This window comes from Penicillium mononematosum (genome assembly GCF_028829835.1).
Source record: "Penicillium mononematosum strain IBT 11891 chromosome Unknown utg000003l:1.0-8172316.0:1.0-8177699.0, whole genome shotgun sequence".
Taxonomy (NCBI): domain Eukaryota; kingdom Fungi; phylum Ascomycota; class Eurotiomycetes; order Eurotiales; family Aspergillaceae; genus Penicillium; species Penicillium mononematosum.
Genome location: NW_026643273.1, coordinates 5368668 through 5394196, shown reverse-complemented (window position 1 = coordinate 5394196; position 25529 = coordinate 5368668). Strand labels below are relative to the sequence as shown.

The 25529-nt window shown below is 49.6% G+C and overlaps 10 protein-coding genes across 10 annotated transcripts; 5 read left to right on the top strand and 5 right to left on the bottom strand.

Annotated features, from left to right (window-relative positions):
* Positions 1–457: 457 nt before the first annotated feature.
* N7519_007065 (uncharacterized protein) lies at positions 458–2287 on the top strand (the record flags this gene model as incomplete). The annotated part of the gene is made up of 4 exons (XM_057293841.1): positions 458–473; positions 571–1089; positions 1140–1340; positions 1395–2287. The coding sequence occupies 4 exons, from the start codon at positions 458–460 to the stop codon at positions 2285–2287; spliced, it is 1629 nt and encodes a 542-aa protein (XP_057148652.1).
* Positions 2288–3352: 1065 nt separating this feature from the next.
* Positions 3353–4090, top strand: N7519_007064 (MARVEL domain-containing protein; the record flags this gene model as incomplete). Its single annotated transcript, XM_057293840.1, has 1 exon — positions 3353–4090. The coding sequence occupies one exon, from the start codon at positions 3353–3355 to the stop codon at positions 4088–4090; it is 738 nt and encodes a 245-aa protein (XP_057148651.1).
* A 608-nt stretch (positions 4091–4698) lies between these two features.
* N7519_007063 (uncharacterized protein) lies at positions 4699–6169 on the bottom strand (the record flags this gene model as incomplete). The annotated part of the gene is made up of 4 exons (XM_057293839.1): positions 4699–4959; positions 5022–5530; positions 5742–6011; positions 6061–6169. The coding sequence occupies 4 exons, from the start codon at positions 6167–6169 to the stop codon at positions 4699–4701; spliced, it is 1149 nt and encodes a 382-aa protein (XP_057148650.1).
* A 1558-nt stretch (positions 6170–7727) lies between these two features.
* Positions 7728–8658, bottom strand: N7519_007062 (uncharacterized protein; the record flags this gene model as incomplete). The annotated part of the gene is made up of 3 exons (XM_057293838.1): positions 7728–8201; positions 8251–8442; positions 8503–8658. 3 exons carry the CDS (start codon positions 8656–8658, stop codon positions 7728–7730), a joined length of 822 nt encoding a protein of 273 aa, XP_057148649.1.
* A 1169-nt stretch (positions 8659–9827) lies between these two features.
* On the bottom strand, positions 9828–11133 carry N7519_007061 (uncharacterized protein; the record flags this gene model as incomplete). The annotated part of the gene is made up of 4 exons (XM_057293837.1): positions 9828–10008; positions 10081–10506; positions 10560–10629; positions 10692–11133. The coding sequence occupies 4 exons, from the start codon at positions 11131–11133 to the stop codon at positions 9828–9830; spliced, it is 1119 nt and encodes a 372-aa protein (XP_057148648.1).
* A 1062-nt stretch (positions 11134–12195) lies between these two features.
* N7519_007060 (acetyl/propionyl/methylcrotonyl-CoA carboxylase subunit alpha) lies at positions 12196–14696 on the bottom strand (the record flags this gene model as incomplete). Its single annotated transcript, XM_057293836.1, has 5 exons — positions 12196–12246; positions 12445–14071; positions 14126–14223; positions 14292–14490; positions 14545–14696. The coding sequence occupies 5 exons, from the start codon at positions 14694–14696 to the stop codon at positions 12196–12198; spliced, it is 2127 nt and encodes a 708-aa protein (XP_057148647.1).
* A 1256-nt stretch (positions 14697–15952) lies between these two features.
* Positions 15953–17485, top strand: N7519_007059 (uncharacterized protein; the record flags this gene model as incomplete). Its single annotated transcript, XM_057293835.1, has 4 exons — positions 15953–16036; positions 16102–16574; positions 16629–16731; positions 16787–17485. The coding sequence occupies 4 exons, from the start codon at positions 15953–15955 to the stop codon at positions 17483–17485; spliced, it is 1359 nt and encodes a 452-aa protein (XP_057148646.1).
* A 2731-nt stretch (positions 17486–20216) lies between these two features.
* N7519_007058 (uncharacterized protein) lies at positions 20217–21238 on the top strand (the record flags this gene model as incomplete). Its single annotated transcript, XM_057293834.1, has 2 exons — positions 20217–20288; positions 20390–21238. 2 exons carry the CDS (start codon positions 20217–20219, stop codon positions 21236–21238), a joined length of 921 nt encoding a protein of 306 aa, XP_057148645.1.
* A 261-nt stretch (positions 21239–21499) lies between these two features.
* On the bottom strand, positions 21500–22977 carry N7519_007057 (uncharacterized protein; the record flags this gene model as incomplete). The annotated part of the gene is made up of 6 exons (XM_057293833.1): positions 21500–21803; positions 21854–22131; positions 22195–22430; positions 22488–22582; positions 22663–22750; positions 22800–22977. 6 exons carry the CDS (start codon positions 22975–22977, stop codon positions 21500–21502), a joined length of 1179 nt encoding a protein of 392 aa, XP_057148644.1.
* Positions 22978–23485: 508 nt separating this feature from the next.
* On the top strand, positions 23486–25284 carry N7519_007056 (putative 3-methylcrotonyl-CoA carboxylase, beta subunit (MccB); the record flags this gene model as incomplete). Its single annotated transcript, XM_057293832.1, has 3 exons — positions 23486–23789; positions 23825–24935; positions 24990–25284. 3 exons carry the CDS (start codon positions 23486–23488, stop codon positions 25282–25284), a joined length of 1710 nt encoding a protein of 569 aa, XP_057148643.1.
* Between the last annotated feature and the right edge of the window lie 245 nt (positions 25285–25529).

Below are 25529 nucleotides of genomic sequence, written 5' to 3'. Positions count from 1 at the left end.
TTCCAGTTGTTCATTTGCCTTGTCTCTAGCACAGAGTCTGGGTTCCAGTTTGTTGCATTTCCTACCTTGGTTCCTATCCTATCTTGAATTTACAAAGTGCTGAGTAATAGCACTATTTCTGTGGGTAAGTTGATATTCGTGTCTCCGGGATTGTGGACAGCGCGAGGAACGCGGGGATTGGATAGATTGGATCGAGTCCCAGTTACATGTTGACCTCACCGCCTATGCACTTCTCGGAAGTTGTTGTTGAAAGGAAGAAAAGCTCATGACCTCGGACTACAGACATTGAAGACCTTACCCCCCAATTCGATACTCGACACCACACCCGACTTTTGATTTATTGGCACCTTCAAAAGCAAATACGGTGGCGGGGAAATAAAAGGACAGAGCCAAAGGGCTGGAATATTATCCTCGTAGCATCGTCGGCGGTTGATGGCGAGCGTGGATATCTTGCATGATGACAGCTACATTGAGTATGCCTGCTCAGGGACATCTGGTCCGGATGATCGGGGATTCCCCAATTCAGGACAAAGATGAACTAGTTGACGGAATACTGACGATGCTATGTAGACGGGGTATTCAATTCGTCCCCTGATACACCCTCTACCATTTACCCTGATCGTCTGATCCGTCCTCTGCCTCGACGGACCCTCCGTTCACGCCTTTCTTCTGATGCTGCCGACAATCTATTCTATCCTCCTACACCGCCGGCGTCTCAAATATTCTATGGTGTCTCTGCGGATTCCGAAGAAGCGGTGAATGAGTCCAAGGTTTATGTGCAGCAGACCGTGGAGACTGAATTGTCACCGGAGGCTGATAACCATGAATTTGAGACGTCAGTAGACTTGGAGAGCGGTGATGAAGGCGGTCCGATGGTTGTCCGGAGGAGTGGTGTTATTCGGAGATCTTCTCTGTCACCTCCCGTGTCTGGAAATCCACATAGCTTCCCTCACGACACACCACACACAAAATCTTCAACCGGGGACGGTTACGACGCGTTTGAGAATACGAACAACAAGAAAAAGCGAAAGATACCTACACCTGGGAACTTGGGAGGACACCATTCTGCGTTGTCTCCGGAGTTCGCCAGTATGGGGTTGGTCAACTCCACCCCGTACGGGTTCCCACCCCGACTGAAGCCACTGGCACATATTATGGGAGTGGAAACCCTGCATCACCTCTAGGAAATGGGATATCTGGTTCAGGGAGAGGTCGGTTGGGACGTCCTACTGTTCGTAGCAGCAGCAGGAACCCGTTATCGCCCAATGCCCAGCATGGATGGTTGAATGCCCGGACGCCCAGTCGGCGGGACGGGTTGATGTCATCCCCTGGCCCTTCTGGTATGCATTTCCCCTCCATTTCTAGTACACTGTTTGTTCTAACTTCTGCCCCAGGTGACTCTGCTTCTGACCAGGGAATTATCTCCACCGCCATTGCCAATGCCGCAACACACTCATCCCCACCTCGAGGTCCCAGCAACGTCAGCCTGTTGGAGAAAGAGAAAGAAAATACCACTCCGACGAAGACACAATTCACGTTCACGTGTGAGTCCGACTCGTCCAAGGGCATGGCGATGCAGCGAAATTATTCAATCCCCTATCGATCCCCCACTTCACCCCTCGGTCCGGCAAACCAAAAGCAGAGGGGCTCCTCCACACAAGGGACACAGACTAGCCCCGTGAACCACCAGGCCCCACCCAGTACGCAAGCACCCGCTCAAGGTGCGGAGCCAACTCCCGTGGGCCCCAAGAAGAAACGATCTCCAAGCAGCACATACGCACTGTCTGCACGTCAACGTAAGATCCAGCAGCAATACGCAAACTTCCATCATCCCCCGAGTCTCGAGGACATCTGGATTTGTGAATTCTGTGAATACGAGAGCATCTTCGGACATCCGCCCGAAGCCCTAATCCGACAGTATGAAATGAAAGACCGCAAAGAGCGCAAGCGACTGGCGGAGAAGAAGCGCCTTTTGGAGAAGGCCAAGATGAAGGGTCGCAAGACCAAGAAGGCGACGAAGAACGCATCGAAGAATGGCTCACAGCCGTACCAGCAGGGATACGACCGCGCTTCGGCTGACCACTCCTCCGGTGGGTCAGGTCTTCCGGATGATGAATACCAAGGACATGAGTATGATGATGATGAAAATTCGCCGATCCCACCCTCCGCCCCTGCGTCCCCCGTAGAACTCAAGCCTCCACTGCCCAATGGAAACCATCCAAAGGTTGCAGCGTCTGTTCACGGCATTAAGGGTGCAGCGGATTCCGGAGCAAGTCGACCGGCGTAGTCGATCTACCGCGTTCCCATAACATCGCATTTCATCATTTCATCATTGCAAATGTTTTATTTTTCTCGGGTTGACAGGGTGTTTGGGTGTTTTTTTGAGGGGTGTTCTTGGAAGGAAATCCCCTTCTCAAGGAGATGTTATGGCGAGCCACTGATGAAAGTTCCTTGTTGGAGTCCGTTATTCTTTGTAATTGTAATGTCCATCCATGATATGTACTGAGTCAGATGTGAAATGATCCAATGTCCTTGTAGCATGTATGTGTTTTAATTATCTTAATTATCTTAACTTGATTTGTATACTCTGCAGTAAACCCATCCCAAAAATAGATCGTATTTTGATTGGACCTCGAGCAACTTGCACTTGAAACAATCTCAAACCCGAATTGGCGCGCGCGAACTGAAGCTGCCCCCACTAAGATGCCAGGATTCTAAGCCCTACAAGACCCCAGACTGCTAGCTTGGTGTTAGCTTTTGATTCCAGGGGGTGCTCGGCATTCTATTTTGATCTACCCGTTTCATCTTCTCATCCCCGATGGGTTGTTTTTGGATGAAAGACGAGGATACACAGTGGGGAACCCCCAGTACCGCGCGCTCAAAGGATATGCGTTTCATGTTGGACTGCAGATGTAAGAAAATAGCAACATTGGGCTTTGTCTTCACGTTCTGAAGAATATACAGGAAACGAGCATAGGGCTGGTCTATAAAGATCAAAGCCCCGGCTATGCTATTGATGGAATCAGGCACTTTCATTCTATTCTCATTCTTCATTCTTTTGTTCTATTTCTATTATACCTTTTGAATACGGGGCTTCTCTTTATCCTCCTATCCAGCTATACAATACAATAGCTTCATCCTTATTTGGCATCTGGTCTGCTGAATCTTTGAAGACTCGTCTCATTCGAATCCATATTTCTCTACTTGTCAACATAATCGCTGCGCTGTGCGCCATATCCTAAGCATTTCCCTTTGCTTTCATCCGCACCTTCCAACTACCAGCTACTCCATCACCAAATCACCAAATCACCAAATCACCAAATCACCAAATCACCAAATCAAAAGAAACAAAATGTCTTTCCTCGCCGTCCCACTCCTCAAACTGGGCTGGTCCCAAGCCAAAAAGCACAAAGCCAAAAAAGACGCCCAAAAATACCAAGCCCAAAACGGCGTCTATCCCCCAACCTACGTCGAGCAACACCCAATGAGCGGGTATCCAGCCGGCGCAACGCCCGGCACAACCATGCACTTCGACCCACCCGAAGAAACCAAAAGCACCAAAATAACCTTCATGTTCTTCTCCGGCCTCCGCTTCCTCCAATTCGTCTTCGGCCTAACCGTCATCGGCCTGTACGGCAAAGACGTGCACCACGACCACGCAGAGAAACACGTCTGGCACTCGAAATGGGTGTATGCGCTCGTCACGGCGTTCCTGGCAACCGTCACCGCAGCCATCCACCTCGTCTTGCCGTTCGTGATGCGCAAGGCTAAGACCAGTGCTGGACAGCTGCTGCTGCCGCAGTTTGTGTGGGAGTTTGTTGTTACCGTGCTGTGGTTGACGCTGTTTGGTATCTTTGGGAAGATGTATATTGGTGTTCATCCTGTGGAGAAGGGGGAGAAGACGGATGATGCTGTTTCGGCGCTGGGTGATGCGTCGAAGATTAATCGTATGCGTCATGCTGTTTACGTTGATGTTGTTAACTTGGCGTTCTGGGTTATGACTGCTTCTTGGGTTTTGGTGCGTTGGTTGAAGAGTCGCAGGTCGGCTGTTGCTAGTGGGTTTGATGCTGAGAAGGGTGGGCAGATTTAGGTGGTTTTGAGGGGGTGCGTGCTCGCTTCGATAGTGGGCTTACTAGGTATCTGGGATGGATAGATGCCTTGGTGGCATCGGATGGAAAAGGGGGTGATCACATTTTCATTCGTTTGTTCTTTGTATCTGGTGCTTGGGCTCGGGAGTCATGGTGTATAGTGGTTTTGCCTCTTTTCATGATGGCGTTATTCCAATACAAGGAATCAAGCTTACTTCCGAGACATAGTTCCGTGACTCCGGCTAGAATTTAGACTCATCTGTAGAGGCTGACGTCGTTTACTGCGCAAATGCTGAATTAGAATACACAGGATAACCCCCAAGGAGTCACTTGCATATCATGCATATTAATGTTTTTGGTATTGGAGACACTCAATTTCGATACAGTGAGCGAATGCCACCTCCTTATCTTCCATATCTTCCATAGTAACCTGCATCTGCTGTGGAGCTATCCCTTCACACGTCCAGTATTTCCGAGATCTTCAGGTCAGTATGCTCTGAGGCATGGTAATGTACAGTATGTTGAGCTGCCAAAGTCATCGCTGAAACAGATGTGTCTTCCCCGAGGAGTCATTAACCTCCAGGTCAAGACTCTGTGTTCCAGTGAGATATCACAATCCCACTCTCTTCATCGCAGATGACAGCAACGAAGCCTCCTTCACAACGGGTGCAACAGTCGGTTGTACAGCCGGGAGGCCTTGGTCAACATTCTCATGGTGCGAGACCAACTTCTTGAAAGGCTGCAACACAGGAAGTGTCGAATCCAGAGCATCGATATCCGTCCAGTCCCCCTCAACATCATCCGGAGAAGCCAGCTGCGGCCCACCAGGCATGTCGAGGTGGCTCTCCATAACCCCAAACGATGGGGTAATCTTGCAAAAGTCCTCGGGGCTCAACATCGGGTGCCGGAGGGAAGAGGCCGGGGAAACGGAACAGGAGACGTCTTTGGTGCTGCTTTCGCAGCCTCGATGGCGGAAGGCTCATCGAGGAATTCGTCGTCGAATAGTGGAACAGACGGCTTGACGGGCTTCGGCTCAGGCGCAATTTCACGTCCCAGATCACGCGCGATTTGGTCCTCCTCGTCACGGAAGCTGAGGTGCTGCAATAGACCCAGCTCAACATAGCTGTCTTCGTAGAGGGTGTCAGCTCCATCGGCATTGTTGGTGGGCTCGGAGCGCCGGCGACTTGAGGGTACAGTTTTCGGGATGGATGTCTGCGAGGACTTGCGGCGGTTGAAGACTGGACGGCGGCGCGGGCCACGTCCGGTGCGTGCCGCACTAAGGTAGGTCTTCTTGGGACCTTGCTGGCCCACGTTCTCTGGAGTGGCAGCTGACTCAGTAGATACGGATGCCTTCCTGGAACCCTGGTTGCCCACCTTCTCGGGCACGAGTGTAGACTCGGAATCCATCGAGGTCTTCTTGCGACGCTGATGGCCCACGGTACCTGGATTGGGAGTGGGCTCAGCAGCCATATTTGCGGTGGGAGAGTTGGAAGGGTCGAGTGTTATTTTTGTGCCGATGGGGAGTGTCAAGAAGCAACCGAGTTGCTTTCTGTATTTCAACCTGTGAAGGCTGCGGCTTTTTCAATATTGGTTGAGGAGAACAGGCTACGGCAGCGCAGCCTGGCTGATTATTATTGATGAGCTTGTATGAACCGTCAATATGGGGTTGATATGGTGCGATGTAGAACAAACTTGTGTTTACCTTTTCCTCTTTGTCGCCAGTCCCAGCAGTCCCAGGCAACGGTGGGATGATCACCCTTTGTCCGACTAATACTGCCGATGCCTTGATGCGTAGGATAAGACGGTCAAGTGTATGGGGATTCATGTGGCTGGAGAGGTTTTTAGCACCCCAAATCCTCCAGAAGAGATGTTCTAGGCGACGGTCGGTCTCATCCTTACTAGCCTGGTGCGAGGTCGAGTAGGCTGTCTGTCGTCAGTCAGCCCGTCTAGATATGTAGGGGTGTTACGTTACCTTGCCAAAGGTTCTTGTAAACACCATTATTTAATGTACCCTGCTCCAAGATCTCGCTAGGCGACACACTTGACATGGTAACCAGACCTTGGGGGAGCTTTGGCTCCATCTTGTATGTTTGTTCTGACAAGTCGAGCTTGGGATATTCTGAGACGTTGACTGTGCAGGGAGAGAAGTCCGAGACAAGTGACGTGAGAATTGGCGATCGAAAGAACGAATCAAGTGATACTGTTGAATGGCGGCTGTACCAGTCGTGCTGATGTAAAGTCAAGGCTCGATATCATCCTTTGTATTCAGCACAAACCGAACGCCGGCAAGAGAAAAAGAAGAAAGAAGCCAAAAGAAGAAACGAAGAGCCAGTTCAACCGGTGAGTTTCGAAGATAGAAGTTTTCTCTATTCCCAAGGTGTCGTACTACTTTGTATAGCAAGTCGAAACTTTGAGGCTCCAAGATATTCAAGGTCAACTTGAAGCTGAGGTACGTCAGTTGGAGCTTTCAGACATGCTCAACTGGTTTTTAGGTATGAAGATCATGACTGTAAACGCTTCATGCACTCCGCACTCCACAAAGGGGAAAAAAAAGTAAAAAGTAAAGAAGTTTGGGGACAAAGAATTTGAGGAATGTAGTACCCCAGGGTTCGCCCTTGCCTGTAGCGGTCAAGGTGGGGGAACCCCTTCGATTCCAAATCGGACTGAATAGATCTTCCTTAAATCTCCCTTAATCTCTCTCCTGCCTAAATCTGCCTAAATCTCCTAAATCTCCTCAAATCTTCCTAAATCTCCTAATTCCCGAACTTCATCTCCGGATCACCGGCACGGGCCGGGATTGGGCTTCACCGGTCTTATAGACGTGAAGTCTATATGATAGAGGAAAAAGAAGCGACTACTACTTCACAACTGCGAATAAGACTAAAACGCTACAACTAAGACTAAAACATAAAAGAGAAAGACTGAAAGAAGCCTCCTCATCGTTACATTCCGAATTGCGCGTCCTTTTTGCAAGCAGGGATATAGCAGACACAGCCCTATCGGCGGCCGACTTGCTAAATATGACACAGAACACCCTAAATACGACCTAGGAAAGAACCTTGGAAAACCCTTCAGAGCAAATCAAGGAGCTTTGCCGAGGTGACATTCACATCCTGGATTCGGTACATCCACTAAGGGAGCATCTCTCAAGTATGTGGTATGCGGAGAAATCCCGGGGGAGGCTGTGATTGGGCCTGGTGTGCTTCTCCGGAATCCACTGCAAACGATCTAGAAGATCCATAGTAAAAACGGTAGTCTTGGAAATCTTCAACTTCCTAGTTGGTCCGTCAGATATTGAGCTCACAGGGAAGTAGACGAAGCAGGCCAGTAGAGAGACTACCAAAAGCGGAAGTTCATCTATTTGGTGGTTGGGTGTGCAGCCCAGTTTATGCGTCAAATTCACAAGCCCTAAATAATTCCTGTAGTTACAGCTATCTATACATTCTTGCATGTAGACATCTTCTCGCGAAACCGCAGAGCGACAAACCTGGCCGCCATAAGAGACACCCCACTTATCACCATGAGCAGTAACATGACCCAATTTCCTCACCGGTAAAATTTGCACAGAAACAGCTCCAGTAAAAGTCTAACTATCACCGCCGCCAGCAACACACGATAAGAGATAATGGATATGCCAATTTATTTCATAGGAGATCCGCAGAAAATTGCAAGACTCAGCCTCTCGTTTGAAATACACCTATTGCTTGTATGCGTCGGGCTGCGAACTCTGTGCACACATGCACGTACTTTGCTTTTGCCGAGAAGCCGCTGCAGACGAGTTCCTGCTAGTACGATAACTTCATCAGGCATTGCTGGGACAGAAATGAAGGAGGCAGCCAGTCCTATACTCTCGCTATCAAGCTTATCCGTTGTGCTAAGATCGGCGATTTCCAGCCCATCACGTTCTTCTGTGGCCCGGATCAAAATTGTCACTATGCTACTGTCCATATGAGCTGGACTGAAATAGACTCTATCGGAACCCAGTTTATCAGAGTCATAAAAGTTGACACCTAGAGATTCATAGTCGAGAGATGGTGTGCCTACCAAGGGCTCGGTCGAGTCTAGTATAGTAGACAATGTCTCGAATAGCGGACTTCGCATATTGGCCCACTCCTTAGAGGGAAGAATTAGTTCTGGATCACAACGCCAAGATACGACTTACACGCTGTAACTCCTCCACAGAAGATTGAAATCCTGAAGGGGGAGAATGAGTGTGATAGTTCTCCGCGCTCTTTTTATAGCAAACGGTTTCTTTAGGAATGGCTGTTTTCCCACGAATGAGTTCTGTGTCGAAGCCCGAGTAACCATTCGTTTTCTCTTTCACTTCGATTGGTAGATTAAAGAATTCACGAGCCTACGGCCAGAGGTTAGAAGCAGAACTCAAAGCTGGCTTTATAGAAAGAAAGGCCATTACATTTTGGAAAACACTCTGTACAAGATTTCGAGTGAGGTGAGGGGCCACAACGCGAAAAGCGCCAAATTGGCGTAAAGCTGCTTGTGTACTAGAGATAGTAGAAGAGGTTTGCTTTCTAGTCAGATCGATAAGTGGAAGGCAATCTTTCGCCAGCATGCTGATGGGAAATGGTAAGGAATACTGATTGCATAGGGGAAATTCCCCGCTTTCCACGGAAGGCATCACCTGTACTGACACCCAAAGTATCAGGCATCAACATTACCAAGAGCCTCATTTAGAAATACATGCATAGTAGTCGACTTGTCTTCCTGTTACGGTCATTGAACCGATGAGAAAGATAAATTGGTCAATCTTAAAGGTTGGAGAGCTGCCAGAGTGGTTAAAGGACTCCTTGATGTATCTAGTCGGACAATAACGGCAAGTGGCACAACCTTGGAATCATCGGCCGGGGCGCTTTGGACACTGATACTTTTTAGGTTTGCGGCTTAAAGATTGTATCCATGGATCCATACAGACAAAACCTTGGAACTATAAAGGTCCATCATCTTTAATTTCCAAGGCTCAGGCTACAAAAGATAGTAGTAATTCGAATATGTAGCCATTTTCGAAGGATCATCTACAAGAATAGTCAGTCGCTTACTGGCGTCTGTCCTTGATCACATACCGTTTTAATTATCTGTTCCATTTGGCTCAAGATGTTTCTTTTTTGGGGTTGTCTTGTATGTTCATACTAGCAAGCAATCCACAATGCACACATTTCATCAATTCCTGATACCCACACCAAGTACTTTGCACGATCGTAACGGGGAGATCGGAACAGGTTCCGCCGGAATCCAAGTTCCAGTCATCCGAGGTGCATCCCGGAATGTAGGTGCGTCAGATTAGGTCTATTAATTGTTGGATCTTACATTCCGCAAGGAGGTGCCGAGATATCTAATTAGCTAGACAGGGCGTGGATGTTTCAGATTTCCTTTTCCTGGGTAGGACACAAAGGTCTAGACCAGCTATCGTGTCATAGCTCTTTTTTGTGGGGAGCTATTTATTATTATGGGCTCCCACAACTGCATGATTCAAGTTATACAGTGGTATTTTTGAAAGCAAGTCAAAGTTCAATGTGCTTTTTAACCGAAGTACATATATCCCTCGGTAATTTCGTGGCTTCAAAAAATGCAAAACGCAAGATGCGTGGACAGATTATCCCGCAGCTTATGCCGTAAAATCTGACCGGTCTATATGTCGGATTCACATCCGTAAAGGAAAGAAAAGCCAGTATCATGCAATAGGGATATCGCAAAGCGAGATTAAATATCGCGCAGGTAACGTGCTTAGGTTACGGTATAGCCGCCGTCAACGCGGAGATCCGCTCCAGTGATGTACTTGGAGGCATCGCTGAGCAGGAAGGTCACGGCACCCATCAGGTCCTCCGGTGTACCCATCTTACCGGCGGGGATGAGAGCTGTCCATTGGTCGCGAAGCTGGGGGTTCTCATCAAGGATCTTGCGGGTTCTAATGATGAAGGCAACATTAGCAACAATTCGATTCTCTACTCAAGTATATCTGTCATTTGGGGGTACTCACAAAGCAGTAAGCATATAGCCGGGGCTAATGCAGTTAACACGGATACCATGTCCAGCCCACTCCACAGCGAGTGAAGCAGCAAGGTGGCGCACAGCAGCCTTTGCGGCGTTGTAAGGAGCCTGGGGCTGGGGAACGTTAACGATGGAGCCGGACATAGAGCCGATCATGACGATGCTACCGGGCGCTTTGCGCTCGATCAGATGCTTGGCAACATTGATAGCGAAGAGGTATGTGCCATCCACATTGACGCCCCACAGCTTCTGCATACGATCGAAAGGGTAGTTTATGGCCTCGAAGTTCTCCGTGAAGCCCGCCGAGGTGACCAGGTTATCGATCTGGCCGTGCTTGGCCAGGACTTCGGCCATGGCGGCATTCACAGAGTCGGGGTTGGCGACGTCCGCATAATGGGCGGTGACATTGGGCATTCTGTTTGGAATTAGCCACTGCGGCAAGCTGAAATGATATAGCAATGGACTTACTCTTCCAGACCAGGATTCTCTTTGCGGAACTGCTCGATCAACGAGGCAGCCGCGGACTCGGCTTCGTCCTCTGAGATAGATGTTAGGATAACTGCATTTTCTCCGGGTATGTATGGGGGTTGTATGGCATACTGTTAAGATCAATGATAGCCAAATCTGAGCCGGAAGCGACTAGGCCTTGGCCCATGACCAGACCCAAGCCACGAGCACCACCGGTCACCATGCTGACTTTCTTCTCAAGTGAGAATTGGGCCAGTGTACGCTTGAAATGCATGCCGCCGCGCCCCTGGGCCACGGGCTGAGTGGGCATCTCGCTGTCGGGAGGGTATTCGATTTGGACACTTTCATCAGTGCGAGCAAATTGGCCCTCCTTTTCACCAGAAGCACCCTCAGGAGCTGCGGTCGTAGCGGACAGGATGGGGTCCTTTGCGGGGTCATCGCTCTTTTTCTTTCCGAGTGAGGCTGTGTATGAGAGAGGGCGGGTGAAGCCTGTAGCTGGGCGAGCGGCTGCAAATGCAGGGCGGGCGGTGTTCAGGGCCTTGATGGCATTGCGTGCGACTGCCGGCTTGAACATTTTGAAGGTCACAGGTTCAAATGCCCTGGAGCTGGGGAGGTATTAGGTTGAGAGAAACGCGATATATAATGTATGTACGGAAGAATATAAGGGAAGATATGAGGTGTCGGCAGGAGGAAAGGGCCTAGCTAGGGGGATAGCAAACAAAGCAGGTCATCGGACCTCATTATTTTCAGGTCAAGGGCTGGGGAATGCGACAATTGCGGTGAAAACAAGCCAATGGATAGCTGGCGTGGGTCTACGGACTACCTATTCTGGTCTTAAGGTGTTTTTTTTTATTTATTAACTTGAATCAGAGCTCGAAAATATAGAAAGTCAAAGGGCGAGACCGTGATGTCAGATCGATCGGCGGTTACCAGTTTCGCGGTATCACATTATAGCGTGCTTTTGTTTATTAAACTATGGAGTACTCCGTACCTCGTACGCTAATATTCTTTCAAATATTTTCCAATATCTCCATATTTTAGAGCTTGCTCCTTGGAATTGCCTATTATTTGCCAAACCAGTCACTTTCTGCACTTCGGGGGGCAACGTGGCCACATAGGCCAATGGCGAGCTCGGATTTACCTCTGTGGTCATTTTTGTGTCATGCAGTTTGCAATTTGCCACCGAGTAGTTACTTGTAGGGATTACTCGGTGAATAAATAAAGCCCATACATGGTACTTCACCGGGGCCATCTCTATACATAGATGCCTGAAAGTATGGGGTAAATGGTAAATAGTGGACCGTCTTTGTGTGGGGAACCCCGTTGGACCCAGTTTTGTGTGGACAAGTCAGACAATCCTTATTGAGGTATTCGGTATTTGCTATTAAGCTGCTATTTTACTATTCATTTCATATAATACTGAATTTAATACGACATTGTCCCTATCTAACTTTCATGGGATCAACAGTCATTAATCATGTATAATTGCAAGGCGAGATCGAAATTGATACCTAGGTAGGTTAACTCCACATTTGCGTATTGACCTTGGAAGCCATCCGCAATAGTATAGACATCAGGATATATAACCTGGAATCTGTACGTCTTAATAACAACTGAAAAGTACCTAGGTACCACTCTACTCGGACTCGGCGAATTCCACCAGCGGTGTTCCGCTTTTGCATTGATCCTGCAAGGCAAATGTTAGTCAGTTGTTCTTGAATCGTTCATTGTAGGGTCTTTTTTTTCTCTCCCAAGTGTAACTTCCGAGGAAGAAAAGAAAAACGGCCCAGGCAGCTAATAGGGTCACAGAAAAAGACAAAGATTCAAATGAAACAGAAAAGATGTCACGGGGGTCTCTAGTCAGGGGGAAAGGCGCGTGACTTACTCCTTTTTTATGCACGACCCGCGCAATGGTCCCCCGTTGTGGACTGCGAATCACCGTCTCCATCTTCATGCTCTCGATAACAACCAACGGCTGATCCTTCTCCACCACGTCTCCCGCCTGCACCTCGACCCGCAGCACTTTACACGGCATCGGGGCCAGAACGCTGTTGGTCACATCCTTCAGTCCCAACGCCTTCTCCATCCACTTAGCCCGGGGCACCGTAAGCCGGTACTGAGTCCCACGCTGGAATGCTATCAGAGTGTCCTCGTCTCGAATCACTGTTGTATCTAGCCGGGTGTGTGCGAAAAATGATGTAACAATGTGTGATGCCTGATCCATGCGGCTCACAGCCTGCTCAAAGACTCGCCCGCCGACTTCAACGTTGAATGTGTCATCTGCCGTCTGCTGCACTCGCACATTGAACGTAGTGCCGTCGCTAGATCCTGGGACGGTGGTCTCGGTAAATGACAACTGTCGCTCTTGGTAACTAGGCGTGAACCCGACCGTTGAGCCTGCAACACCTGCCGAGGATCGCGCCCCTGAGACGGCATCGCGATGTAGACAGGCCAATGCGACCTGGGCAAGCACCTCTTCCTCGATAATCTTTGGAGGGAAGAGCTCTTCGCGGTGCTTCTCAATGTAGCCAGTCTCGACCTCACCAGCAATGAAATCCGGGCTCTTGCAGATGGTCTTTAGGAACTCGATGTTGGTCACGGGTCCTGCGACTTCATACTCTTCCAAAGCAGCAGCCAGTTTGCGGAGAGCCTCCTCACGATCCGCGCCGCGCACGATAAGCTTGGCGATCATGGGATCATAGTGGGCTGAGACCTCGTCTCCTTGCACAAATCCAGCGTCAATGCGAATGTCGTCCGATGTAGCTGGCGTTCGAACATGGAGTAGCCGTCCTGAGTCAGGGATAAATCCCTGCTCTGGGTTTTCGGCGTAAATTCTGGCCTCGATACCATGGCCACTCTGGGCGATATGCTCTTCCACTTCTTCTTGTGTAAGGGGAAGTTTGGCTCCTTCAGCCACTAGGATCTGCCAGTGGACAAGATCCTGTCCTGTGACCATTTCAGTCACGGGATGCTCGACCTGCAGACGGGTGTTCATCTCCATAAAGTAGAAGTCCCCGGAGTCATTATCAAAAATGAACTCCACTGTACCGGCACCTTCGTAACCGACGGCCTCTGCAGCTGCCCGGGCCTTTGCCCAGAGGTCCTTTCTGGTTGCATCGGGGAGATGAGGCGCAGGGGATTCCTCTAGAACTTTCTGGTGTCTCCGTTGAATACTGCAGTCTCGCTCTCCTAGTGCAACGGAGTTACCGTGCTTGTCTGCAAATACCTGCACTTCGATGTGCCGCGGTGTGGTGATATACTTCTCCACCAGCACATTGTCATCTCCAAACGAGCTCATGGCCTCTGACTTGGCCGACTCAAGCTGAGCTTGGAACACCGCCTTGGAACTGGCAATACGCATGCCCTTTCCACCACCTCCTTTGACGGCTTTGATAAGCACCGGGTATGTGATACGGTCCGCCTGCTCCTCGAGGAAGGTAGGGTCTTGATTTTGTCCGTGATAGCCTGGGACACATGGTACACCGGCAGCTGTCATAATCTCTTTGGAACGACTGGTAGGGAAATCTCGTGAGTAAGTGGGCATTCAAATAGCACAATGAACGTACCTCTTGTCACCCATATCCTCAATGGCCTTATACGGCGGACCAATGAAGACCAGCCCGGCCTCGGTACATTTTTGCGCAAATGCAGAGTTCTCACTCAACTGTGTACCAAGCTCTAAGTTAGTATTGTACCTATAATCCATCATTAAACTATGCACAGCCAACTTACAAAGCCGTAACCAGGGTGTATCGCTTGACACCCTTGTTTCTTTGCAATCTCAATAATTCTATCACCATCGAGGTATGCTGACACAGACCCTAAGTTAAAGGCGAAGGGAGAGCTCAAGGCATGCTGAGCTCGGCTATCCGGGTCGGTGTAGAGTGTTGTTACGCGGATCCCACGTTCGGCGGCAGTGCGTCCAACTCGTCTAGTATGTCAAAGTTAGCACCACCAATTTCATTTAATTCAGTGCCCAACATACAAAGCAATTTCTCCTCGATTAGCTATAAGAATTGAATCCAACGGCTTGGTTGTATTTGATGTGTTGGTGGCCGATGATACAGCTCGCGATGTTCTGCGGGCCGCATTTGGGGTTAGGCGGGGCGTAATGCGGAGAAGGGATGAGAGGGTCATGACGGTGGGAGAGCAGCCCTTTCAGCTGCTATGAGGTTTTTACAGAGAGTAATTTGGATCACAATGTAAGCATAATCGAGGTAATTCGAAGGGATAAAGTAGAAGAATGGGAAAATCTCAAGGGATTTGGAGAAGCTCCTGTTGAGCCGACGCAAAGCGAGATTGCGGGGAAAGCCGAGGGTATGACATAATCAGCCGCTTTGGGAAGTGTATGGTCACGAGGCATTCCACAGTACTAGTACGGAGTGGATGTCTGCTGAAATTTTTGTATGGCTAGCCAAGTGTATAAAACACAGGGGATATTGGTACCGACCAAACGAGGCATTATGGGTGATGCCTCGTTATTGTTGAAAACGCATGGGAAAACTGGGAAGTCTTGGATTCCGGGTGGGTTACTTGGGACATATACACCCGCCTGTTACTTTAACAGCCCATCTATGGATTTATACGCTGGGTATATCCGAAAATATGTACCCATACCTCTACCTCCTCTGCTTTATTGCAATCTCAACAACATTACAATTGGGAGTCCCGCGAACAAGGCCAAGTGATAAGCCAGCGCACTGGCCAACGGATGCCGTCGCGTCACACAGTTCCCGATAAACCTGAACATAAGCAAGTGAGCCAAGCTGATAGTACAAGGAATGTAAATGGAAAGACAGAACGCTGTGTGGTACGAACACACTCTGGGATGGTTTAGCGGACTTCCACCTCACCTCTGCTCCCGTGATATCAAGTCTCAGGCTTCCAAATCATTAAGCAAAACCTTGATAAGGTAAAGTAAGCTGACGATGGCGACAAGTCCCTGGTTGAATTTCGGGAGATAAAAAGAATGATAAATCTATCTCAATAGTAGTGGGGGATCTTCTTGTCCTGGAGGGTTATGGAATAATTGTAAAGCCATACATAGCTCACGAGGGCAACCTCTATTGCCAGCTTGGATCTTAATAGAACAGCGAGCATCCAAACGTGGACATGCGATCCTATAATACTGATGTAATCCCGGCGATATGCCCCGGACAGGACTTCCTGGATAGGAATGTCTTATCTGTGCTGTAGCACACTGCCTAACTGAGTCAATCCAAGCCGAGTACTTTGTAACTATACCTGCTTTTGTCGCACCGACTATTAAAGAAGGGTGCTTGAGATTCGATTATATCTTTCTTGCTCCTATGCCATAACACCTGTTTTCTAATTTGAGAACCAACAACAATTACCTTGTTAGGTTCTGGCTATTTGGTCAACACATTATAGCCATGATGAATTCTTTCAGCCTGCTAAAGCAATATATCTGGGACTCTTCCCAAAAACCCATCAAGGAAGATGTATTCGATCCAAAGGTATGTGAATCTAGACAAATTTCGACGATTAGCCAAAGCTTTGCCACTAAGGTTTCATCCAACAGGTGCACCTCAACTACACCCCGCCTTCAAAGAAATTTACAATGCGAGAGTTGCTTCTAAGGCAGAGTCCAGCTGCCTCGCCCATTGCCGGAACAGTGCCATTCCCACTGTTGTCAGCCGAGGGAGTCAAAGCCTACCGAAGGGCGTTATTCCAAGAAGATGTTATAGGCAAATGTGCCAGTTCACCATTCCCAGGGACATTGGTTCTCCGTGACGCTGTGAAACAGTCCAAGTTCATCAATGACTTTTGGACGCACCCAGAGACAATGAGGATTGTGTCCGAAACAGTCGGTGTACCTCTGGAGGTGGCGATGCCAACGGAGATAGGACACACCAATATACAAGTTGAAGGCACTACTATCGCACAGATGGCTAGTAACCTCAAAGTTGAGCCGGCGGTAGAGAAAGTCGAGTTGAGTGACGAGGAACGACACTACGACCCTCTGAAAGACGATAGTGCTATCATTCCGTGGCAGTAAGTTCATCCTAGCCATCTTGCTTGTAGCAGACTGTACTGATTAGAGCAAAGCCACGACTCATATCCTTACGTTTGTGTATTGATGCTGAGCGATACGGACGGTATGATCGGAGGCGAGACATATATCAAGAAGGGAGACGGGGAGGTACAGAAGGTGCGTAGGAATCTAATCTTACTGAAACTGAAATATTCTCACTAACCCTGTGAAGGTTGAGGGGCCTCAGATTGGTCATGCCGTCATGCTCCAAGGCGGCGAAGTCTGTCATCTGGCTGCCCGCGCGAAAGGTGTGAAGGAGCGGATATCAACTATCACTTCATACCGTTCGAAAATGCCAAACGTCTATGACTCCAGCTATATTACCAACGTCCGACCTTATGCGGATACAAACTCTCTCTATCCCGAATGGACACAATACCGTCTGCGCAAACTGAGAGATGAACTTACCCATCACCTCGACCTGATGGAGAAAGAAGAAGACCCTGTCCAAGCGAGGAAGGATATCCAAAACCTTGTAGACCAGCAGATCGATTATTTACAACGAACCTCTCGACAGATGGTTGACCCTGAGTATACTCAGCAAGTTTTGAGGAAGTATGGCAGGCCGGCATACTATGACGCACCTAGTATTTGGGAGACTGTTCAATCACTACCGGGATTTGAGAGACTTGCATCGGCCGCAGATGATGAACGACGTTGGAAGCCGGAGAGTATCTATTGGATGGACCTTTGGAGATCCATTGAAACGATTCGGTTGGGGAAGCCTCTTCACAGTGCTCTCGGAACTGCCGTGCGGGAGAAGACGAAAAGGTATTACATGGGGGATGAACTTCTGCGACAAGGACTTAATGAGGCATTCTTGGATTATTTGGGATGCTCGGGTATCTGGGAACTTTACTGCACCATTTGACTGGGAAAGAATTGAGTCAATGTACGATGATTGTCTTTCTATACTGTTAATATAGTGCGATGTCTATACCTACATGAAGAACCCAAGTAATTATAATAAATTTGATTCTTGTTGGGTCACCAGACAATCCGGAAAGAGGTGCCATGCCCTCCCCGAACCGTCCAGCAACAACTATAATAAACCTTTGATTTTGTCACCGAACAGGCCGAAAGAGAGGTGCCATGCCCTCCTCGGACTGTCCAGCAACAATACATGGAGTATCATTCAATACAAAAAGTAGAGCCCAATACCCATCTCTCCTCCAACATAAATTCGAGGCCTCGTTAAAACCAGCTGGAGGAAAACCCTGTGGGACAAATACAACCAGCTGGAAAGAGTACCTCGTACATAGATTGAATCCAATTTCCCTTTGTTTTCCCTTGAATTTCCCCCGTATTTTGTTTTTGATGTTTTGTGGTTGTTTGATTTGATTTTTGATTTTTGATTTTTTGATTTTTTTTTTTTGGATCGTGCCGGTTGACTTGTTCGTCGGTTTTGTTCGGATGTTTTTTGGATGTTTTTTGGATGTTTTTTGGATGGGGATGTTTTTTTTTGGTGTTTTTGAATGTTGGAGGCATGGGTTGCCATGCCCCTTTCCCTGGGGCCCGTCGAACGGGCAGTGATGGCAGCCCCCGCCCATTTCCTCCTCGTTTGATTCCCAGTGGTGGCATGGGCTGCCATATGTTTTCTTCTTTGGGGCCCGTTCGACGGGCAATGGTGGGCATGGCAACCCAGGCCAGTTTCCTCCTCCAAGGCAAGTTCGATGGGCAGGTGGCATGGCAACCCGTGCCCATTTTCTTCTTCAGCGCGTGCAGTGGGCAGTTGAGTACTTTGTTCCAGGACTCGTCGGGTGGCACGGGTTGCCGTGCCCATTTTTCCTTCATGTCGGACCGATTCGATTTTCCTCCGAAAGGGGTTCCCGTTCCAGGACGGCAGTGCCGAGCCGTCAATGTCTTTGAGAGATTGTCTTGAGTTGTGGAATTGAGGCCTCGTTAAAACCGGGCAGGAGAAAACCCCGCGGGGGAAAAGCTTCCAGCCGGAAAGAGTGCCTCGAATGCTCGTGTGTTGTAGTAGGAGCATTGTGGTATCAATGACACCGTGGTGAATGTCCAACTGGGAGAAAACCACGTGGGAAAAGCTCCCAGTTGAACGGGGGCTGTTCACCAAGAGATGTTCAACAAAGTCCAGCGGGCAGAAAACCCTGTGGGAAAAGCTGCCGGGCTGGATGGGATGAGAGAGGCATTCACAGACATAGAATGGACCAATCCCACACGATGTCAACTTCGGGTGCGGTTGTTTTCCTTCACACATTGAAGTCTCGAAACATGGAAGTAGGTATCAAGTCACCATCTACCAGTCCCAAACAAAGACCACAGGCGCCGTAGTCTTCATTCGGGACATCAGGGGGATCAGGGGTATCAGGAATGCGGATGTTCGGTATCTGAAAGAGACCCGGGGCCCTGGGTCTCTCCCCAAACACCATGAGAGTCCAAGTTATCAGCCACCAGCGAAGACCGCAGGCGCCGCAGTCTTCACTGGTCACGTCAAACCCAGATATTGGAAATTGCGGATGCTCAGAACTTGAATAAAGGCTAGGGCCCCTCGCCCCTACCCAAGCAATGAGGTGATGAGGTTCTCAAAATTCAAAGCAAACAGGTAGTTTCTTCCAGAATATTTTGGCGGGTTTGTTGAAATCAATCTTCTTCAAAAGGTGGGAGTCCCAGTTGGGACGAATAGTGGGGGGCCCGCTGTAGTACATCGTGTGGGATGGTTGTAGGAGGAAAGAAAAAAGAGGAGGGGAGCGGGACAGGGCTGGTATATATAACTTGCTATGACGAAGGCCTCCATGGTGTCCGACACCTATTTAAGTAATCGACGTGTATTCTGTGTGATGAATAGGCTGTATAGTTTACATGTCCGGTCCGCGATGAAGTGTATACCGAAAAAGGCATAGTAATTCGAATTCATGGAATGAGCCAGCACATCTGAACATATCACCTGAGCGCTTGTGATATCATAAGAAGTAGAAATGGACGAAGTCACTGGATGTCCGAATCCTAAGTATTACGTGCGCTGTTGATATAATTGTTGGCCGCTGCTGTATATAGAACGGAGGGCGAAGCCAAAAATATATGCGGACCACGAGACCTGACAGCTATCTCATGCAGAGAAAGCCCAAAGAAAACCCCGGAGAAGAAAGTTTAGAATGAAGCAGAAAAAAAAAAAAAACAAGAAAAAAGAAAAGAAGCGTAAAGTCCTTGTCTCTATCGAACTCATGAAAAGTCACATTGATGCCTTGTTTCTCAGGCATTCACTCTGCTTTCTTTGATAACTAGCCAATAGGTATACCCCGGTATTCAATGAATAGAACCCCTTTTTCTCGTTTTCTTCATTCTTTTTCTCCGAACTAAAGACTCGAAGACAGAGGACAACAAAGATGAGCCCATACGGTAGATGCGATGTAGATCTGAGGAAACGCCAAGGCTTATGTTAGCAGGATTGCCATCTTCTTCAATGCACGATCAGCCCGATCTTCGCTCTGTCATGTCAACTGGGCATCCTTGTTTTGCTTGCGCTATACATCCCTTTACTCGATTTGCTTTCGTTCAAGTCTTGTCATTCATTTAACAAACGTCTCCTCGAAACCCTCACCACTCGATCTCTTTCAACTTTTTTTGGTATCCACTCCAACATGTCCGACGACGATGAGTACTATGAATTCGAGGATGACTACATGTACGAGGATTTAGGCCCAGATATGGTCGTAAGTTGAATTCCAAAGGCGATGCCTAGACCTACTTGTGCCACGTCTGCACGAGAAAAACAGCATCAATTCAGTCACTAACCAAAACTTTGCTTGCCCAGGACGATCTCGCGGCCTCCTCACACTACGAAGCCGCCCTATATGAAGACCCGGGGATCGATGTTGAAGACTATTTCAGCGACTGGGACTATTATTCAGACGATTACCACGACGATGACGCCACTGTCGACCAAAGCGCAGAGAGAAAGAAAAGAACCGAGATCGCAGCGACAGCACCACGACGAACGAAGACCTCGTCTCGTCCAAAGAGCCACACGGCCAGAATTCCGCCGACGAAATCCCCCCTAGTGCCTGATATCGCCTCCTTTCAGGGCGTGGTGTGGAAAACACCGGCGCTGGACCGGGACCAGGACGTCGCCATTTTGTATGAGCCGGACACGGGCGAGAAAGTCGCGCTTCTAGAGAACTGGCGGGAAGTCTTCAAATCTGCCCAGCCGGCGTTGGATAAGTCACGGTTGAAAAAGCGACAAGTGGTTGAACCCAAGCCCGTCGATCCGTCTCTGGCTGACGATGAAATGTTCGCTGGTGACGGTGCCCATGACCAGACTGATAGCTCGGACGAGATGTCTGATGTTAACTCGCCGAACACTTCAGGTGTTGATGCTGGGGATACTGGGGATGCTTCAAATACAACTCCAGACCCGGACCCGGACTCTGTCCGTTCTCTCAAACTGTCCTCGCCGCCGAAGGTCGTGATTCCATTGAAGAGAGGGAGCAAACGGAAGGTTGTTGCACAGAAAGATGACACCGACGAGGACACGGAGGCGCCCCGTCCGAAGAGGGTTGCGTTGCGGAAAGGCGGTGGTGACGGGGTTATAAAGCGTGGTGATGGGGCTACAAAGCGTGGTGCGGCACCGCCGGTGCGCAGATCGGCTAGACAGAAGAAGTAGAACTGTTGTGTTGGTAATGTTGTTGGTAATGTTGGATATAGGGCTATTTATGACACGTACAACGATTAAAATAAATTTGCATATACTCTCTAAAGAGATGGCATCCTCCCAAATGAATAATTTTGTGTACCATTGTATAATACTCATGCTTAGGCATACTCCTTGTTGAATGCGCGACCAATAACCATCCTGCGGATTTCACTTGTACCGGCACCGATCTCGTACAGCTTCGCGTCCCGCAGAAGACGCCCAGCAGGGATCTCATTGATATATCCACTGCCCCCCCATGAGCTGGATGGCATCAAGCGTGCATTCAGTCGCGCGTTCAGCGGCGTACAGGATCGCACCCGCACAGTCCTGAGTGCGGACGGTTAACTCACCAGGTTCCACGGCGGCGTTGTCTACCTGCCGTGCCGTGGCGTAGGTGTATGCACGCGAGGCAGCTAGCTTAGTGTACATGTCCGCAAGCTTGCCTTGGACCAGCTGGTTGTGGGCGATCGGTGCACCGAATTGCTTGCGCACGTGTGTGTAAGGAAGGACCAGGTCAAGTGCGGCTTGCATGATTCTAGAGAGTGTTAGAATGAGAGACGTATGCTGTGGTGTGGGATGGCTCACCCTAGTGGTCCCGCACTCAGGACTAGTCGCTCCAAGTCCAGACCCTCCATCAATACGCGAACACCGCGGTTGACTTCGCCCAGGAGGTTCTCCCGGGGAACGAAGACATCCTCGAAGATGAGCTCGCCTGTGTTAGAGCCACGCATACCCAGCTTGTCTAGCTTACGTGCGCACGAGAAGCCCTTGAAGTCCTTCTCAACCAGGAACGCCGTGATACCTTTGGAGCCGAGTTCAGGCTCTGTCTTGGCGTACACGACAATGTAATCGGCATCGGGGCCCTGTAAGAAAGTGTGAGCAACGAGGTCGGAACTTCCAATCTCATCTATACCAAACCGACTTACGTTGGTAATCCACATCTTGGTTCCGTTCAAGAGCCAGCCTCCATCAACTTCCTTCGCCGTGGTCTTCATGCTGACTACATCGGAGCCAGCTGAATGCTCCGACATTGCAAGAGCACCGATCTTCTCGCCTGATAGGAGACCGGGGAGAATGCGCTCTTTTTGTTCTGTTGAGCCATTGAGGGAGAGCTGATTCACGCAGAGCTGGGAGTGGGCGGCATAAGAGAGACCGATGCTTCCTTTTTATCCAGAATCGTTAGATCGATTTTCAGACTGCCATATACTAGGGGACATACCGGATGCTCGGCTGATCTCTTCCATCACGACGCAATGTGCTTGGTAGCCCATACCCAAGCCACCGTACTCCTCGTTGGCTGTAACACCGAGGAACCTTCATCCCTGTTAGCATGCGCTGTATAACCCACACACTCCCTTCTTGAAGAAGAGAATCAACCATTTGAGAACCCATACCCAGCATCACCCATCTTCCTCCACATTTCTGCTGGGAACTCATTCTGTTCATCTGTCCGCGCAGCAACATCGGCTGGGATCTCTCGCCCTACAGCAAGGTTAGAAATGCGGCTTGGGCAAGAGCATGGGTAACGTACTTGTGAAATCTTGCACGCGCTCTCGCAGCTCTAGAAGATCATCCTCGGACGGAGGTACGAAGCCCTTGGGGTGTTTTGTTGAGATGGAGCGGAAACATGGGGTGAGTGCGGGGACGCGGTTTAGCCGCACCGCTCGCGTTGATGTGCGAAGGAGAGAAGGGAGGGTTAAGGAAGCCATGGTTATATAGGAGAATCGATGTAAAATGCAAAATCCGGGGGGAATTGTCTTTGGGGAAGTGGACCTTTTAAGTATGCCCTCAGTGGGGAGCGGTAGTCCTCGGCGCGCAATCCAGGGCTTGTTGCACTACATATGTACGAGTTTCCCACCTTGGAACATGCAAGTCTTCACGTTCTTTTGGACATCTGCCCGACAGTATAATAATACAACCACAAACTAATTGATCTGTGTATTCTATCCTCTCTCTGCCTCAACAATTGTCCACGTCTTTTGGTCCTTTCTAGCATTCTCGGCGGGATGATGATGGCCCTCGGGTACATGCGGCAATCGTCGCATCTCCGCATTTGGAGAAACCCCAGCTTTGTGCCTCGCTTCTCTCCTGCCACTGCTCGTATGAGTTTAAATACTTCGCGAACCTCATCACACACCTATGAATCCTTCTTTGTTTTGAATTGAGCCTCTGCCATCCTGTTTTCAGAACCAGCTACAGTTCGCCATCTTCCCCGCAATGCGTGCCCCGTCCCCGCTCGTCCTTCGGAGCTGGGGCTCACGACTTGGTCCACGCAAATGTCTCAATTCATTCCGCCAGCCGACAAATATTATGCGACCAGCTTATAGAACAGTAGCAAGTTATACACATCCTCACCATGCGTCAGCGCTCTCCGTCCTTCCCACAGCAGTCGATACCTCCTCACAGGAGTACTGCGAAAACAGCGAACAAATGCAAGAGCTCCTAGACCGGATGAACAGCCTACACACGAAAATTGCACGCGGAGGAAACGACAAAGCGCGCGAGAAGCACATCGCCCGCGGTAAAATGCTCCCAAGAGACCGGATTTCCGCCTAGTCGACCCAGGCACCTCCTTCCTGGAGCTATCAGCACTGGCAGGACACGGCGTCTACGAAGGCGAGGACGTTCCAGCAGGTGGTATTATTACCGGCATTGGAATGGTCGAGGGTGTCAACTGCATGATCGTCGCCAACGACAGCACCGTCAAGGGTGGCACCTACTACCCTATCACAGTGAAAAAGCACCTCCGCGCACAGGCGATTGCTCAAGAGAACCGCCTGCCCTGTATCTATTTGGTTGACTCCGGTGGCGCAAACCTGCCTCACCAGGCAGATGTGTTCCCAGACCGCGATCACTTCGGCCGGATCTTCTTCAACCAAGCCCGCATGAGCTCCCTCGGTATCCCACAACTCTCTGTTGTTATGGGTCCCTGCACAGCGGGTGGCGCATACGTGCCTGCTATGAGCGATGAGACCATCATCGTTGAGAACCAGGGTACAATCTTCCTGGCAGGCCCGCCTCTCGTCAAGGCCGCGACGGGCGAGGAGGTCTCTGCCGAGGACCTGGGTGGCGGCCAGCTGCATTCGAGCATCTCCGGTGTAACGGACTACCTGGCTGTCGACGATGCACACGCTATTGTCCTTGCTCGCCGCTCCGTCGCGAATCTCAACTACCCTACCACGACAACTCCGCTCCAGCTGGAGAACGGTAATGGAGACTCACTTGTCGTGAAAGAACCGCTGTACGACCCTAATGAGCTAAACGGGATCGTTGGCACGAATCTACGTCGCCAGATCCCTGTACACGAGGTCATCGCGCGGATTGTCGATGGCAGTGAATTCGCCGAGTTTAAGCGTGACTATGGCTCGACCCTGGTAACTGGCTTTGCCCGCATCCACGGCCATCGCGTCGGTATCGTTGCTAACAATGGAATCTTGTTCTCCGAGTCCTCTCTCAAGGGAGCACACTTCATTGAGCTCTGTGCCCAACGGCGGATCCCTCTTGTTTTCTTGCAGAATATCTCAGGCTTCATGGTCGGCGCTGATGCCGAGAAGGGCGGTATCGCGAAGAACGGTGCCAAGCTTGTCACTGCTGTTGCATGCGCCGATGTCCCCAAGTTCACTGTTGTATTTGGGTCCAGTGCTGGTGCTGGTAACTACGGGATGTGGTAAGTTTCTTCCTTAGGCTGTCTCTAGTTCTCCTCTAACTGGCATTGCTTTAGTGGTCGTGCCTACTCGCCTCGTCTTCTCTTCATGTGGCCTAATGCGAAGATCGGTGTCATGGGCTCTGAGCAACTCTCTGCCGTTATGGAGGCTGTCGGACGATCCGCTGATCCGGCTTTGAAAGATCGCATTGACCGTGAATCTGAAGCGACATTTTCTTCGGCTCGTTTGTGGGATGATGGTATCATCCCGCCATCTCAGACGAGGAAAATGCTAGGGTTGGGTCTGGCAGCTGCGCTCAGTGGTAAGGCTGAGCCGGATGTGCAAACTAGGTTTGGCGTGTTCCGGATGTAGAGCGCCGACGGGTTGGATCGAGGTATGCAAGCTTTCATGTAGGATACATTTGAAAAAAGCATAGGATGGAAGATATATGTTCACGTGTCATTGACTTTATGTGATATTTGGAATAGTCAAATAGGAATATGCGGTGAATAGTCACCTCGCATCACATGATGTAGCCTACAGCCCTCTGCAGACTATCGTTCGTTAGTCTAGTGGGCCCTTAGAACTGTACGGCCGGCTCAATGAGCTCATAGATG